The 17,082-nt window shown below is 38.3% G+C and overlaps 2 protein-coding genes across 2 annotated transcripts; both read right to left on the bottom strand.

Moving 5' to 3' along the window:
- Positions 1–1,701: 1,701 nt before the first annotated feature.
- Positions 1,702–9,538, bottom strand: LOC143881945 (peroxisomal membrane protein 13-like). Its single transcript, XM_077385295.1, has 6 exons — positions 9,197–9,538; positions 7,813–7,903; positions 3,700–3,930; positions 3,293–3,609; positions 2,273–2,365; positions 1,702–2,195 (listed from the first exon to the last, which is right to left on the bottom strand). Exons 2-6 carry the CDS (start codon positions 7,859–7,861, stop codon positions 1,983–1,985), a joined length of 903 nt encoding a protein of 300 aa, XP_077241410.1. The 5' UTR covers positions 7,862–7,903; positions 9,197–9,538; the 3' UTR covers positions 1,702–1,982.
- A 2,728-nt stretch (positions 9,539–12,266) lies between these two features.
- Positions 12,267–15,801, bottom strand: LOC143881944 (protein NRT1/ PTR FAMILY 5.10-like). Its single transcript, XM_077385294.1, has 4 exons — positions 15,412–15,801; positions 15,106–15,323; positions 13,334–13,905; positions 12,267–13,214 (listed from the first exon to the last, which is right to left on the bottom strand). The coding sequence occupies exons 1-4, from the start codon at positions 15,521–15,523 to the stop codon at positions 12,383–12,385; spliced, it is 1,734 nt and encodes a 577-aa protein (XP_077241409.1). The 5' UTR covers positions 15,524–15,801; the 3' UTR covers positions 12,267–12,382.
- Positions 15,802–17,082: the final 1,281 nt, after the last annotated feature.

Below are 17,082 nucleotides of genomic sequence, written 5' to 3'. Positions count from 1 at the left end.
CCGCCCCAGGTCTGAATGAAATTTTTATAGGAATTTTTTTAATTTTTTCTGTTTAGGGGGGAATTGGAATAGGATGCTTATTACAATGCCTGATTCGGGTAACCCATACGGACTAAAATGGAAGAGAAAAAGGCAACACCCTTTTATTGATTTGAGTTTTGCTGTATTTTCCCTCTCTGTGTATTCAGAAGTAATATCATGGATGTCTCCTGCTTAACCATTAAGATGTGGCACCCTTCTCCCCTAATGAAATCCAAGCCAAAATCTAAAAAAAAACCAAGTGAAACTTCGCTTGGATTTCTTGGGAATGATGCGTTTCTCTCTTTTCTCACTGCCTCCCTTCCTCTTTTCTTTCATATTATATTGGTAATCACACCCCATACCACTACTCTTGTCACTTTGACAACTAAACACGACTTATCACTATTCTACGGGGTAAATTCTACATAATTCCAATGCTCGCCTTCTCCCTGTTGACTATTTACACCACTAATCGACGAGGTTAAACAGAGTTCTGATAGACTTGTGCAAGGACATAAAACTCTTCGGCCCCAAAAGTGGATTGAAGGCCATCTAATTTAAAGGTTCAGGATCCATAACCGGGCAGGGAAAGGAACAGGTGAGGGGAATAGGCAGTTGACTTGATGAACTGAATTGACAAATGAAGAAACAGACGGCCGCGAAGAAATGAGAACGAGGAAAAGTTTATTGATAGTCTTGGAACAAAGATGCAAGAGTCAGATTTTGGGACTTATTTGCCGAATAAGGAGCAGGTGACAGTGGGTAATACATTCTGGCTTAATAACTCTTGGGTTACAGAAGAAATGCAAAATGCTACAATATGCTATGATGTACCATAGGTTACTCTTACATACAACCACGTAAAACACATTTTTTTTCTTCTGAAATGACCATGTAAAACACAATGTAAATATATAGTACACATATAACACAATTAGAACTTGTTAAGATGGTTCAAAATATGGAAAAGATTAAACAAACACGTGAAATGAAAGCTCAAAATCAGTTATTAAGATATTGCATGCCGGTTAGATCACCAATGAAATTTTAAATTTCGGTCGCTACGGAAATGGAAACATTTTGGCTTAAGTTGGAAATTTCTATGACAATCCTATAAAATCACAGGAACATATGCAAATGATAGAATTTTAAGATGAAACTTCATAAACTGCTGGAATAAACACAAATACACAATTAGAAATCATCACATATTTTAACAACATCGTACACCTAATGATAATTCAGCAGACACCACATTACACATGTAACTCATTATTTATATATAATACGTACACTGCGTTTTACATGCAATTTATATAAATATAATAATATAACATCTATTGATATAATCTACCAGCAATACACACAGTTATGTTTTCAGTAGGTGTTTCTTTCTAGTATGTATTTCTGTTGGGGTGAAAATGGAAATATTTCGTTCGTTACAATAGAAATTTAAAACTATAATCACCAACACTCAAATGGATATGCATCATCACTCTTTGATATTAATAATGTATGAAAATTCTCGGGCAAAGATTCAAAATACTCAGGTATAGAATGTTGGGGGATCATCTTGTGCATGTTATTTCCCTAATAAAAATTTTGTAAAAACATTTTTTCCGACAAAGATTCATGTTAAAGGGAGTCATAGCCCAGAAACAACTATAGAAAAGCTTCTAGTGTCAAAAGTATCGACCTTTTATTGCAGATGAAAGGGTGATACAAATCTTACTTATGTGTCCTTTCTAATATACACACAAATGAAATACAGATAAATGAACTCTAGAAACTAGCATCCTGCGGTAAACAACTTATTTGCGGATGTCTAGACCATTCCTTTGTCGCACCGACAAGCAATATTTCTCAACTATAGGCAGGCCCAACATATATAAAATCAGTAAGACTCGTACCTCTAGGTCTGCGCTCCCGGCAGTTCCTTCAGATCAATTTAGACGAAGGAGTCAGTTCCTCCTACCAGCATCATCACCCCAAACATTGTCCCATGAGTTGCTTGCACCCTTCGGCCCCTCAATGTAATTCTGCCCATGTCCATCAGGACCCGGGAGTGCACCAGGTCCTGGATGGTGGGGTTTAATGGGCTTCGTTTTGATTCCTAGCAACCTAAACACGAATCTCGCAAGCTCCCCATATAACATCCCAGAACGTTCAAAGAGCTGCAACAATAATTATGATTTCAAATAGTGAATAAACATAAGGTCAGAAGATGGTTGTGATGTGTACAAGAGAGCACCTGAAGAAGCGCTGACATGAACATGTGAAAAGCTTGGGTGTTTTGATCAATAAGCATTGCAATCCGACCGAAAAATGTTACAACACCTTGCATCTGAAATCAATATTCGTTCAGGCAATGGCAAAAGAAGAAAAAGAAAAGAAGGTTCTACCTTCTTTTGTTTGTCTTCTACTTCATTCAGGACAAGACAAACAAAACGGGGTAGAAATGCTCATAAAGGGGTGGAAATATGATTTCCATACATACATATTATTATTTTTTTGAAAGGCAAACAAATTCATTAAAAAACAGGGACCGAGAAGGACCATATATATATATATATATATATATATATATATATATATATATATATGTATAATGAGGAAAGTGTTCCTAAGCTATAGCTTAGATCAGCTTATCTAAGCTATAGCTCAAAAACAAATGTGGCCCCACATTTTTTTGGGGATCCAAAGCATTCATTTGAAAGGCCCTTCCATGGATAGGGTGTGTACCAAAAATCAGTCCTATAGGATCATCTAACATCTGTTGAGGGAAAAAATGGGTAGAAACATGGACACACAGTGTCCGTCCATTTTCCACTCCCCCTTTTGATTGGGTTAGGATGATCCTATAGGGCTGATTTTTGGTACACACCCTATCCATGGAAGGGCCTTCCAAATGAATGCTTTGGATCCCCCAAAAAATGTGGGGCCACATGTGTTTTTGAGCTATAACTTAGATAAGCTTAGATAAGCTATAGCTTAGGAACACTTTAATATGTATATATTATATACACATAGGCTCACTTTTCAGCAGATTATATCTTATTTATTTAATTGATCTGATGTCGCTGTTCTCTAATACAAAAGTCAGCTGCGAAATGGATTTTCCGTGAAATGGCCTAGCAAATCCCAAATAACTTTGTATTGACTGCATAGATTCCATTATAAAAGACATAATTATGGTAGGACAAGGAGCTGCTACAGATCTTTCAAAATTAAATAGCAGTCACAGAAAGACGTAGGAAAATGTATTTCTTACCACCCGAAGGAAGGATATCCAAAAGCCTGGTGGTGAAGGAGGGGCACCAAATGGATTATTTGGATCTTGATCACCATATGGACCGCCCATTCCCATTCCTGGTCCCATTCCATAACTGCCCATTCCGCCTCCAAAACCATTGTTATACATTCCACCTCCATACAAGCCAGTACTTCCATATTGGCCGCCATAACCCCTATTATACATGTTATTACCGTAAAGCCCACCACCACCATATGATCCTCCAATTCCACCATAGGAGGAACCATGCATTCCAGAGCCATAGCCCGAATTGTAATTTACACCAGAACCATATCCTGTGTGAAGCATAAAAGTTTCCCACGGTTTGAAAGATATTGAAAAAAAAATGAAAAGAAAATACACTACACCTTAAAATTAAAACATACCCCCGATGCTATTTCCATAGTTCTGCTCCCAAGGTCTTGTGGGTACAGGCCTGCCAAGAGTATTTCTGTTAACAGAAACATTCCTCTCGGCATTAGAAACAATCTCTCCAGGTCTTGCAGTACCCGACGCTTCAACAACATCACTTGTGCTACCGGGAGATGGGGGTTTAAAAGGCGTAGGACCAGATGAGGTTCCAGCTCGTTCCCAAGGTTTTGGTGGCACGGCACCACCTGCAGTGGCAATTCAAAGTTCAGAAACAAAATAATAATAATGATAATAATAATAATAAAAACAGTTTATCATTGCATTCTTCAAAAATGCAATTTAGAAGACAATAATCCCCTGGAAGCAATTTTAAAGCCAGCAGAGAACCTGTTTTAGCTGCAATGCAACTTGTCCAGATCACACAATCAAGCAAGGTATGATTGAGTAATTTCGGCAGGAAGCTATGAGTCAAGAAAATTAAAAAGGCCCAAAGACTTTACACGCATTCCTAGAAAACATGACTGTGCTATATAAATCACAAAGAGTTGTGATAGAATGTTTCAAACAGAACATGTCTATAAGACAGCTTTATAAGATGTTTCAAATGTTCTTTATGTATTCATCTCACAAATATTGGATGCATATTGAACCAAATGGTGACAAAGAATGCCTGCAAGTTTAGTTTGACTACATGCTCAACCACAATTAAAATCACATCAGAAACCTTTTTTGATAAAATGGTTACTTTATTAATTCCATAAAATGGGAAAAAGCGCAGGAGACAAGGAGTCGCCCGACGCCAACATCCCTTTTTTTCGGATGGTTAAGTTGGGATCAAACACCCGACCTCAGAGTGAAGGAACATAGTCTTTACCATCTCAGCTAGAGGCTCGACCCCAATTTCACCACCCCCTCTTTAGCAAGCTTGTCTCAAGATGAGAAACTAGATTCATAATCCTAAGAAATATGAAATCCAAGCATTCAAAAGAAATGATTTCTTGAACAATCTCAAGATCAAGTTGAAAATCATTTAAAAACTCATAAATGAAGCACACAATGCCTTACATATATAGTTCAAATGAGTACGCGAAACAAATGATTTCTTGAACAATCTAAAGATCAAGTTGAAAATCATCTAAGAAACTCATGAATGAAGCACAAAATGCCTTCCATATATAGTTCAAATGAGTATGTGAAACAATACACGCATAATAGATTGTTCACAGCAGGGATTGTCTTCCACTTTTTTACTAGATACCAACAAAGCAAGCACCGCAATTTTCTTCTCATTTTATGCAAATTCTTTGGCAGTAGTGAGACATTTCCAAATATTTTCCCTGTTGCAGCCTTGACTAATTTACCATAAGATCCTAAACTACAGAATAAAATTGGAAGTCATGCCACTATGTGGCCAAACTCTTTGTATGAGTATGATGCCAAATTCCTTGTTTTGAGACTTCACTCATTCTTTGCTCTCTCACCTCATCAAGTGTATAAAGATAGTTTTACTGATATTGAGACCCGACATAAGAAATTTGCCTTGGGTTAAAATTTACTCAGATTGGGTAAAAACCCGCATACAAACTCGAGATGCAGATGAATCAAAATACAAGATGATGCCATGCAACAAATGACTAAATTATAGAGCTTCCACTTCCTCATGTGAGATATGTGGTCTGGGCATAGATTTGTAAATATGCCCAACAACTGGAGAGTGGTGGAAACACAAGGAAGCTGTAAATGGCCCCTACCTGATGGGCAACAACTTAATAGAACGTGGAACGTGGAAGCGAAACAAGCAACAACGGATTAGCAGTCTGGAGACAGCAATTAGAAGAAAGTGATGACTTTACATACAACAGATACTATTAACAACACAATCAAAGATGCATTGAGATGGATGAAGTAAACCACCATGAGGGTCGATGGAGTTATCAGTGGGTATTTCCTCTCCAAAGGAACCACAGTGCTTCAATAGGACGTCAGGAGTAACCTGTTTTCCAAAAGGTGCCAATGACTTTGAAGATACATGTGATTCAACCATTCAAAAAAAAAAGATACAAGTGATTCAAGAAACAGAGGAGGCAAACATAAACTGGCTTTCCAAAGAAGTGGATGATTCATCTAAAAAATATGGCTCACTCATTGGAATATTTTTTTATAACTCTGCCATTGGAATATGAGGAGCGAAGTTCGCCAAGTTGACGTGAATTTCTCACAACAACAAAGCAGTCGGTCGAGGAACTTGACATTACGAGAGATGAAGAGATGTCAAAACATTGGCTGTAAGATTTAAAAAATTAAAACACATAGAAAATAGAACATTAATTTTACATATAATAGGGCATCGCTAAATCTGCACGTCTGGAATTTATTAATTGTTTGTTAAGTTTAATCGCTAAATTTACTACACTACCAATCTGACAAAGGGTTACAAAACCCAAATTCCGAAGAGTTTTTAGTCTTTTAACCAAGTAATCCCAATTAGAGGGGAGAAGTCAAAGGAGAATAACTGGAAGAGGAAGTAATACTCAGAAAAAAAGAGTAAAAGAACTTGCTGAAATAAAGTAACTAAGAGTTCAACTTTAAAATCTAAACACCATACGAGAATTATTCCCAAAATTGAAATTGGCAATAGAATTACAGCCTGCATAAAGTATGTCCAGATCCTTTCAAACTGACCTTAAACATTTTCTTTTCAAATGGCATCTTAACTGAACTTTTTTCCCAAATAGCATCTCAACTAAATGTACTCTTTTCTTTTAAATGGGTTTAACTAAATGTATTCCCCTGCTTAACTTCAACTTTATAGCTAAACTAAATTGTGCTTACTCCAAGTTTTCCTAATTTTATGCTTTGAAAGTTTTTAACTTAGAAATGATCTCAAATTCTCCAATATTGATATTGGATGTCTACGCAAAAAAGGATTTTTTGAAACAACCTAAAAAGAACTCAGGAAACTCCTAGAAAAAATATCCAAAAACTAACAGAGAGAGAGAGAGAGATCCTCTATTCAAATTTCTTCCAACCAAAGGCATACACCCTCTAGTTTTTCACAACCGGATAGCCCAGAAATACAAGACTGAAGTCATAAAATAGCACCTTTATAGTTAAGATATTGCTTCTCCTTTTGCAACACTCTCAAGACTCCACATAAGTGCTAAAATATGGTCTTTACTAGTGCTATAAATAATAATGCCATCAAAATAAAAAATCATTATGTGCGGATCTCATAACAAAATATTTAAAAAAAGCAATATCGATTTATGTGTAAACCTAAAATTATGCATGGATATCATTTAGACATTTGGGCCCGAGCCAAGTCCCAATTTATTTCATCTCCAGTGCACCACCCAAGGTTTGATCCTTAGACCATTTGGTTAAAGAATACCATTTCTACCAAATAGATCAAGGTTGGGTGGTCTATTTATAAAACAACTATTGCTAAAAAAGAGTTGCATGAATGTGTAAGGAAATAAAGGCAAAAAAAAAAAAAAAAACAGCAAAAACATACCAAGAATTGAAGCAAAGAATCTGCAAAGATAATTGAAGAAACAAGGCAGTGGTGGGATCAATCTTGCAGTATTTATGACAGTCCCAATGGAAAAATGGACCAGTGGAGAGATAAAAGTATTAACTGAGAATGGCAATGGTTGGTGCATAAGAGAATGAGACCAATCATTAGGTGTGCAAAACAAGGCACGAGAGATGTGAGATCAAGTACAGGAAGAGGAAAGAAAGGACTCAAGATATTAGTTCAAGAGAGTGAGAGAATGTAAAGTTGTAAACCAGATAAGGCACACTTAAAATCAAGTTATGTACAGCTATGAAAGTATGTAATTCCAAAAGCTATCCCTCCACTTAAGCTCGGATATTCTTGAGATGCTATTTAACCTGAAGCTCTGAACCTCAATCCAATGATGCACCATAGGTTTCCATCAAACAAATCAAAAGAACAACCACAACACAAAAAAAAAGGACTAAATAGCCAATTGAGAAGCAATCAACCTCTACCAGAAACAAAACGTATAAAGACAAGCAAGAATGGTGAATGCAATACAAGATAATGCCAATTTTTGAAGAAAAATCACCACAACAGGAAAAAAAGTAATAGAAATGAAACAAACCAGCACTGCCAGATACGGGAGGGCCCTTTGTATTTTGTTCCGAAGCCATCAAAATTAATCAAAACCCAGATTATAGTGTAAGCAATAAGCACTGCAAGATCACCGTCAAAATGTCAACTTATAACCAACCCATGGGACAATAAATCCACTGAAACTAAGAAACATGGAAGAAATTCAATTAAAACCCATAACATTAACGACAAATAAAACAAGATATAAACAACACAGTATCAAATTGACCAACAAAAACAAAAAGGCAAAATCCAATTTCTGCACTGCTCCAAGCCTCCAACAAAGGTAACGACAGTATGGACCCTTATCAGATTTTGCCTCAACTTATAACTATACATGGGACACTAAATCCACTGAAACTAAGAAAAGTGGAAGAAGTTCAATTAAAACCAGTAACAATAGCGAGAAATAAAACAAGATATACACAACACAATAAAGGCAAAACCCAAATTTTGCCTATCAGGTTTTGGCTCAACTTATAACCATAAACTAAGAAACAGGGGAGAAATTCAATTAAAACCCATAACATTAGCGAGAAATAAAACAAGATATAAATAACACCGTATTAAATAGAGGGAAAAGAAGAAGAAAGGGAAACCCCGATTTTCACGCTGCTCCAAGCCTCCAACAAGGTAACAACAGTATAGGACCCCTATGAGGTTTTGCCTCAAGTTATAACCAAACATGGGACCATGAATCCATTCAATTAAAAGCGGTAACATTAGCAAGAAAATAAACAAGATATAAACAACACAGTATAAAATTGATGTAGAAAAAAAAGAAAAAGAAAAGGGCAAAACCCGATTTTTGCTCTAGTCCAAGCCTCCAACAAAGGTAACAACAGTATAGAACCCTTATCAGACTGACAGAACCTAGACAATAAGGGTAATTACGCAATTACAGGGGAATGGTGAAAATTTCCCCGAAAACTTTTTCGAGATATAATAATCATGCGATATTTCTTCCACTAAAAACCAATTTCAACATACAAACGAGAAAACGAAGACACCAGAACCAGTCTCTGCTATTACACAACAGCATTCCCAGAAAAGTTTCGAGAGGAAGCGATATTTCTTCCATTAAAAACCAATTTCAACATACAAACAAGAAAATTGAAAAACCAGAACCACTCTCCGACTAATCTAATGCATTAAAACAGCATTAAGAACACAAAGGAAACAATCAGAAAGAGAGAAGAGAAAAATCCGATAACTTATAGAGGTAAGGAAGGAGAATCGAGGAACAAAGATGGAAACCCTTGAAAACAAAGATATGACGAAGAAACCAGCACAAACGATATCTCCGAAAATCAAACACCAAAACCCTAGAAATCGAAATAGTTTAGAGAAGGAAATCGAGAGATGAATATTACCTTTTGTCAGGAAATCGAGGGATTTCTTGGGGAAGAGCTGGAGGTGGGGACTTTATTGTTGGAGATCTACTCCCCAACTTCTAATCACAAAAAAATAAGAGATTTTATCGAGACTTTCCTAAAAAAATTTATCGAGACTTTAGATAAAATCTCTTCTTTTTTTCTTTTTTTTTGTGACTTAAGCTTTGAAACCCTAGCCTGATAGACTTTTTCTTGGGTTAGAAAAAAAAAATAACAGGTTTTAAAATGGAAAATTTTGGTTGGAAAAACAGTTGCATATTTTTCTCATGTTAGAAATTTTTTTCCAGTAGAAAATCTCTTCCATGGCAATCAAAACATAAGATGGACAATTTTTTTTCTTTTCCTAACAAATACTATCTTCTGATGTACTTATGAGTTACAATGATGTGGTTTCGGGGAAGAAAAGGGGGTGAATATATCATTTACTCTAAAATAAAGCTATGTGTTTTTAAGGGGATATGTTGTTAGCAAATTGCTCTCTTTGGTTGCTTGTAGATGGCTGGGAGAATAGGAGAAAAATAAGTCAAAGAGAATCAGACAAGTAAGGGTGTCAATTTTGGCTCGGGCTCGGAAGCTCGCTCGAGCTGGGCTCGAATCCTTAACGAGCTCGTTAAGCTTAACGAGTAGAGCCCGATTTAGGCCAGGCTCGGCTCGGCTCGGCTCGTTAGGAATTTAATATATTCAAATATATATATTATATATTAATATATACACTAAAAGGGTTGTCCAGGGAGTGAAAGGGGGAGGCAGAATATGTCACTTCATTTTAGGAACCCCATTTGTTACTTGGACCACCCCTCATCGTGTAAAAAAAGTAGTCAAATTACACTAGATAGGGCTGTCCAGGTAAGAAGAGGGGTGTGAACTTAATATAACCCGAGCTCGGTAAGGCTCGTGAGCCTGACCGAGCCCGAGCCTGGTTCGAGCCCGAGCCGAGCTTAACGAGCCGAGCCGAGCCTGGCCAAGCTCGGCTCGGCTCGGCTCGTTTACACCCGTACAGACAAGAATGGAAGATGGAGAGAATATTAGGAAGGAGATTTGCGTAGTTTTTTTTACAGTAACTTTTTTCTTGTCTCTGGCCCTTTTACAAAGAAAAGTTTTCCAATATAAAAAACGAAGATCAGGGGTGTTAATAGAAAACAAAAGGGGTGGAAGCAGTAGCACCAATTAAAAATCAAAAGGTTGAGGATAGGTGTTGCCCCACCTCACGAGGACAAATATTACCTCTGTCAAATGTAGTTCATGTTTTGTCTAGACTATATTGATTTGATCGGAAGTGATATAGTCGACTATTTTTTTTTACTTGGGACAGCTCCAGTAGTGTACGAGTACCCGTAAATAAACTAGAGGGGGCTGTTCCAAGTGAAAAATGGGGCGAAAATATCATTTCCCTATAGGAGATAATCTATAGGGTATGGCTTACTTACGTTGTGGCCCAACAAATGAACGGTTTGGATCATCCTATGAAGTGAGGCGGCCTCACTGAACTTTTTGAAAAATGGTGGATTTCACGCGCTCACTATCTAAATTAATCTCCTTTCCCCTTTCCTATCTTTTGTTGTGTTTTATCATTGCTTGCTTTTGTTGGAAACAAATGGCACACTGATTTGAGTAATCTGTTCACTTCAATCGTGCCTTAGAATTACAATGCCTCTTCTTGAAGATAATTGGACCCTCCAATGTACAAGAAAATTTGACAACTCTATCTCTAGGATTCAACCAAGCCAAATGGTTTGGATCATCTCATTGGGATAGAGCGATCATAATTAAACCTAAACTAAAATGGATGGCTCCACCAAGTGGGCAAATTCAACTTTGACGGAAGTTCGATAGCGAACCTGGGGAGGGTAGAAATTGGGGGCTTAATCAGGGACGATAAACAAACTACTATTATGTCTCTCTCGGGCCCAACGGGGATTTGTGATGTGAATGAGGCGGAAATCAAGTCTCTTCTTTTTTGTTTGCGATGGGCATACGAGAATAATCTAGGACCTTTAATAGTAGAAGGGGATTCGACAAATGCGGTGGCCTGGGCCTCGGGTACTTCAAAAGGTCCCTGGCGCCTTCAGGATGAGATAGCCGAAACTCTAGATCTTATAAGGTTGCTGAACCCTATAATTGAGCACCGGCGGAGATCGGCAAATGAGGAGGCGGATGGATTTGCTAAAGAAGGAGCCTTAAGGGAAGAAATGTTAATTGTCAGGTCTTTGTAACTCCTTAATGGAATGTATTGGGATCTTGGATTCCTTTTTGTAACATGGAGGGGACAACTTTTCCCGGCCAATATTTAATAAAATTGTCAATTTTCAACAAAAAAAAAGTTGTTTTCCCTCTACCTCTTTTTACTCCAACTTGGCACGAGTCGCTTCTTCTCCCTGGAGCATCTAAAGGCCTACGTTGTATATGTCCAAACCATCTAAAGCGGTGCTCTCTCATCTTCTCCTCAATTGATGCCACCCCCACCTTTTTACGAATGGAGTGCAGGATCATTTCCATCTTTCCACAGAGATTCTTCATCATAAAATGAAATCTCTGAAACACAAGCATAAATCTTATTTGGCTAATTATAAGTAGGTGGTGCATGTTCTTTCTACAATCCCATGAATCCTTTCCAAAGAGATTATTAATCATAATATGAAAACTCTGAAACACGATGATATATCTTATTTGACTGATTATAAGAAAGTGGTGAATGTTCTTTCTACAATTCCATGAATCTTATAGAATCTCATGCCCTGTCTTGATCATAAGAAAGTGGTGATATGTTCTTTCTACAAAGCAAGTACCTTGCTCATGAACTAGAAGTAAATTCTACAAAGATCATGACACTTAGGCCCTGCTCATCTGAGATTATGATAACCGACGGTGAGGCTCTAAACCAATTATTGGATTCAAAATTCAAAGTTTATGTAATTTGAATCCAATAATTGGTTTGGGAGCTCACCATCGGTTGTCAATTTGTCAGAATGTCAAACGAACAGGGCCTTAGTTTAGGATTTTGAGAACCGATTGCAAGTCTAAAACTGATTATTGGACCCAAAAATGCTCATGGCCTCAAAGAGATTTTTCATCATAAAATGAAAACTCTGAAACACGAGCATAAATCTTATTGCTGATCATAAGAAAGTGGTGATATGTGCTTCCTACAATGCCATGAATCTTTACTTACAAGATGCCATGCCCCCTCTTGGTCTTATAGACATAAGATTTGGCAAAATACAAGTAGAGGCCCAATTCAAGGGCGCTGAGTCCAGCAAGAAGCCAATAGAAGTAATCGAGATGGGCCCGATTGAGATTATTGGAGAACCAGCTCTGTCCACTGCCCACAGTTGCCTTCTCAATTATAGAGATGAGAAAGCTGCTTAGAAAGCTTCCTATTCCAAAAATGCTGAGGTAGAGAGACATTCCCACACTCCTCAGCTCATCAGGAACTTGATCATAGAAGAATTCTTGCAAACCAACCATTGTAAAAACATCGGCCGCCCCAAGCAGAAGATACTGAGGAACCAACCACCACACACTCATAGGAACAGTTTCCGAAGGCATGTCCACCAGCCCAGACTCTCTAGCAACCACAAGTCTTTGCTCCTCCACTAGAGCTGCCACCAGCATTGAAATTACAGATAGAAATATCCCAATGCCAATCCTCTGAAGCATTGTTATCCCGGACGAAATCCTTGTAAACTTTCTCACTATCGGAATCAGTACACGGTCGTAAATGGGGATAAGAATAATGACCGAGACGCCGATTAAGGATTGCAGGGTGGCAGCCGGAATTTGGAAGCCAGAACCAATTCCTCTTTCCATGGTAGCTCCTTGCTTTGTAAAGAAGGTTGATAACTGTGCAAAAACTATCCCATATATTAAACAGGTTGTCCATATTGGAACCAAACGTAGAACTCCTTTTGCTTCCTCCACTTGACTCAAGCTACATTCTTTCCAATTCTTCTTCAAAGAATTCGGATCGTTTGAAATGGCTACTGCCCGGTCGAGAAACCTACATAGTAATACCGAGTTGTAACAACCAAACCAGAAAAATAAGAAGGGAGTAACTATAAAAACAAGCAGTTACAAATGTCTGTTTCATTGTTAAAACAAGCAATTGGTTTCCCTTACTTGAATTGGTTGCTTCTACCTAGAAGAGGTGTTTCTCTTGCTTCATCTTTTGCAGAGGAAAGATGGGTTTTCTCCCTGATGGACGAAGGAGCGGGCTGATTTCGATTCCGAGCTGCAACAATGAACACTTGAGCAATTCTCACAAATGGGCTTTCATCCTCCATAAGATTAAAGCGATATGTCCTGATTCCAAGCAAGAAAACAGCAAGTGCAACTGCCATGAAAATGAATAGAATTCCGAATCCAAGACCCCAACTCAGATTATCTTGAATGTAGTTCACAATGCAGAAAGAAATCGCAGATGCCCCACAGAGTCCAAAGTACCACCAATTGAAGAATGAGCTCTTGGATTTGCACTCTTTGGGATCTCGTACATCAAACTGATCAGCTCCAAAAGCCTGCACACATGGCTTATGCCCACCCTGCGCAAGCGCAACTATATACAGAGAGAAGAAGAAGAAGAGGATTTGAAACCGGGAAGGAGAGGGGCAAAATTCTTCTTCCATATTGATTTCACAATCGGGTGGGCGGAGAGATGGAAGCACGATTGACAGAGTCAACATGCCTAACCCCTGGTCCCAATTCAAGTGAGAGCATCAGCAGGAGGTGATAGAACACTAAAAACAGAAAAAAAAAATGGAAAGAAGAAAAGAAGCAGGAGGCACAAAAATGAAACAAAAAGGAACATTGGATAACAACCCAGATGGAAATCAGCAATGAATGATAGAACACAACCAAAAACCGAAAAAAAGAAAGAAGAAAAATAGGAGATGTGTGTCCGTTATGGTCGTTTTGATTTTTAGAATTATAGTTAAAATATGATTGTGTTAGATGGAGTATAGCTATTATTTGTGTTGGAGGTAAATCCGACACCCAATGGAAAGCCAACATTTGTCACTGCTCAGTGGGATAAACTTGGAAACCGAAATGGAACTCACCCAATCATACAAGACCCTGGGAAAGGCAAATTTCCATCAATGCCTCAACGCTATTCTATAAAGGGGACCAAACTTCGAGGTACGCTTCACCCAACTCACAATCACTTCTCTTCCTCAATGAGTTCGGCTCGAGTCCAACTCGAGACATATCTTTCCAACGTGTTTCTGTCAATGCAGGTCATCCCCCAGAACCAGCTCAGGGTGGGACCTCTTCTGAGAGCCGGTGTACAGATTAATTTGGTTTTGTATTTTGTGTATAAAAAGGGGAGGAGCAACATATATGAAGGTTTGATTTAACTGATTAACTCTTTGAAATCACTTATTCAAGAGAAAAGTGAATTGTGTCTCTCCTCAAATTAGTTTTTTTTCCTTGATTTTTATTCTTGCTTTGATTTCAACATATAGCGACCCAGATCAAAATCAACAATGAACGATAGAACACAACCTGTTGGGGGTAAAAATTAGCACCCAATTGGAGGGCAACACGTGATAAAATAAAGCTTGGAATCCTAAAATCTAGTAAAATGGACCAATCAAAGAAAGAAAAGTCCCAAGAAGCCATGATTCCTTTCTTGGCTTAGGTCATAACCCAAAACTAGCGCCAATTTGGTCTTGTGGTTTGTTTATAAAAAGGGGAGGTTTGATGTAATTCTTTGAAATCACATAACCAAGAGAAAAGTGAAACGAGACTCTCCTCAAATTAGTTTTTTTTTTTCTTGATTCTCCTTCTTGCATTGATTTCTTAAACAGATAAGACCCAGATGGGAAATCAACAATGTATAATAGAACACTACCAAAACAGGAAAAAAGGGGTAAAAGGAAGAAAAAACAAACCAGGAGGTAGAGAGCTGAAGCAAAGAGGATCATTCGATAACGACCCAGATAAGAATCTGCAATGAAGGCTCCCAATAGAGGAAGCATTGAGGAAACCCCAGACCACACATTTACGTTCTCAGCAGCAACTACTGTCGATTGTCTAAGAGGTCCGGTCAGATAGCTTATAAGGTTAGAAGCTATGCCATAGTAAGCACTTCTCTCGGCCATCTCCACTCCTTCAATCCAAGAAAAAACAAATAAGAATGGAAAATCTTAGTAATGAAATGAAGCGAATGTGTGAAATCCTTGTAATTTTTTTCCTACCAATGATGAAAAATGCAGACTTCCATCCACCAGAATTAGATCTGGTCACAATGTGGCCTTTGTAGTCAACGGCTCCTTCAACGTAGTCACCCAGCAGAGGAGAACTTGCCATTTAAGCCCCCCAAAAGCAACACCCTTGAAGGGTTTGTTGAAATTCTCCCAATGAAGAGAGTGGTTTCTGTTTAGAATTTGGGGTTTCAGACTCAAGTATGTTTTGGGCGTGGAAGGAATCACATCTAGTTTTTTTTTTCTTTTTGAAGGAATCCCGAGAAGTGGCATTTCTTAAAACAAAATTTCTGGGTAGTCAACGCATTTGATCCGTCGAAGATTTGCAAAAACATCTAGAAAAGGCAAATGATGATATTAAATTTTTGGGATAATTACATTTACACCCCCCTCTGGTTTCCGACACATCCACTTCCACCCCTGTAGTTTAAAAAGTGACAAATACACCCCCCGTAGTTTCAATTTGTTTAAGGTTTGCCCCCTCAGCTGAATGTAGGGCTGGCAACGGGGCGGGTCGGACCCGATGTTGGGATCCCCTACTCCTTCCCCTCTGCGGGGAATTTTCCCCCTCCCCTTCCCCTCCCCACTGCGGGGATGGTGGGGAATCCCCCTCCCCTCTCCATGGGGAATATCTAATCCCCATCCCCGCCCTGCATCCTTCGGGGACGATCACTTTACTTTGTTAAATGTTAGGTTTAAAACTAAAGATTTGCTAGGGACAATCACTTCAGGCATGTTGTGGCTTGGCTATTGCATGTGAGAGTAGCCACACAACCCACACATAGGCTAAGATTTTGTCATATTCATTTTATTAACCTGGGGACAAAGGTGGTTGCTCTCAGATTCATTTAATTGATCAATAGTCCATAGCAGATCCCTAATTCCCAATCCCACTTGCCAAAAAGTATTGTACGTGCCACACCATAGGAAGATCCAAACCGTCCATTTGATGGGCGCACCATACTACCATAGGCATAGGATGATCCAAACCTTCCACTTGATGGGCACATTGTAGGATGATCCAAACTGTCCATTTGATGGGCCGCAACGTAAATAGGTTGTGGCCCAAAAATCATTTCCATATGATAATCCCAACCCTCTGATCTATAGAGGAATTCCATATTATGGTACCTTCTATAGATCGGAGGGTTGCAATCATCTTATGGAAATGATTTTTGGGGCGCAATTTATTTACGTTGTGGCCCATCTAATGGACGGTTTGGATGATCAATGGTGTGGCATGTAAAGTACTTTTAAATTGTAGCCTATCAAATGGACGGTTTGGATCATCCTATGGCGTAGCTCATACATTACTTTTTGAAAAATAATGGACTATACAAGCGCACACCATATAAAATCTCATCACTCATCAGAGAGATGTTGCCTTTATTTGGGAGAGGGAGAATTTCAAAGAATTTAATGTTCCCTTACAGTGATGGTTCGATGGAGAGCTTTTAGGGATTTCTAAGGGTAATATACTAATATAATGAGGGACAATGCCCAATGGATTATGGGTAAAAGAAAACATAAAAAGCTATTTCAGGGACAAAACTGTAGTAATGGAAATTATGAAAATTCTGGGGGAATCTTGTAGATATGTTTTGATTCAAAGGGGTTTCTAGTAGTTTTCCCAAAAAAAAAAAAAAAAACACTTAAAAAATACAA

Source organism: Tasmannia lanceolata, unplaced genomic scaffold, assembly GCF_043159265.1.
Source record: "Tasmannia lanceolata isolate RefF3 unplaced genomic scaffold, GAP_Taslan_0.1 ptg000007l, whole genome shotgun sequence".
In the NCBI taxonomy this organism is placed as follows: domain Eukaryota; kingdom Viridiplantae; phylum Streptophyta; class Magnoliopsida; order Canellales; family Winteraceae; genus Tasmannia; species Tasmannia lanceolata.
This window is presented reverse-complemented; position numbering and strand designations above follow the sequence as displayed.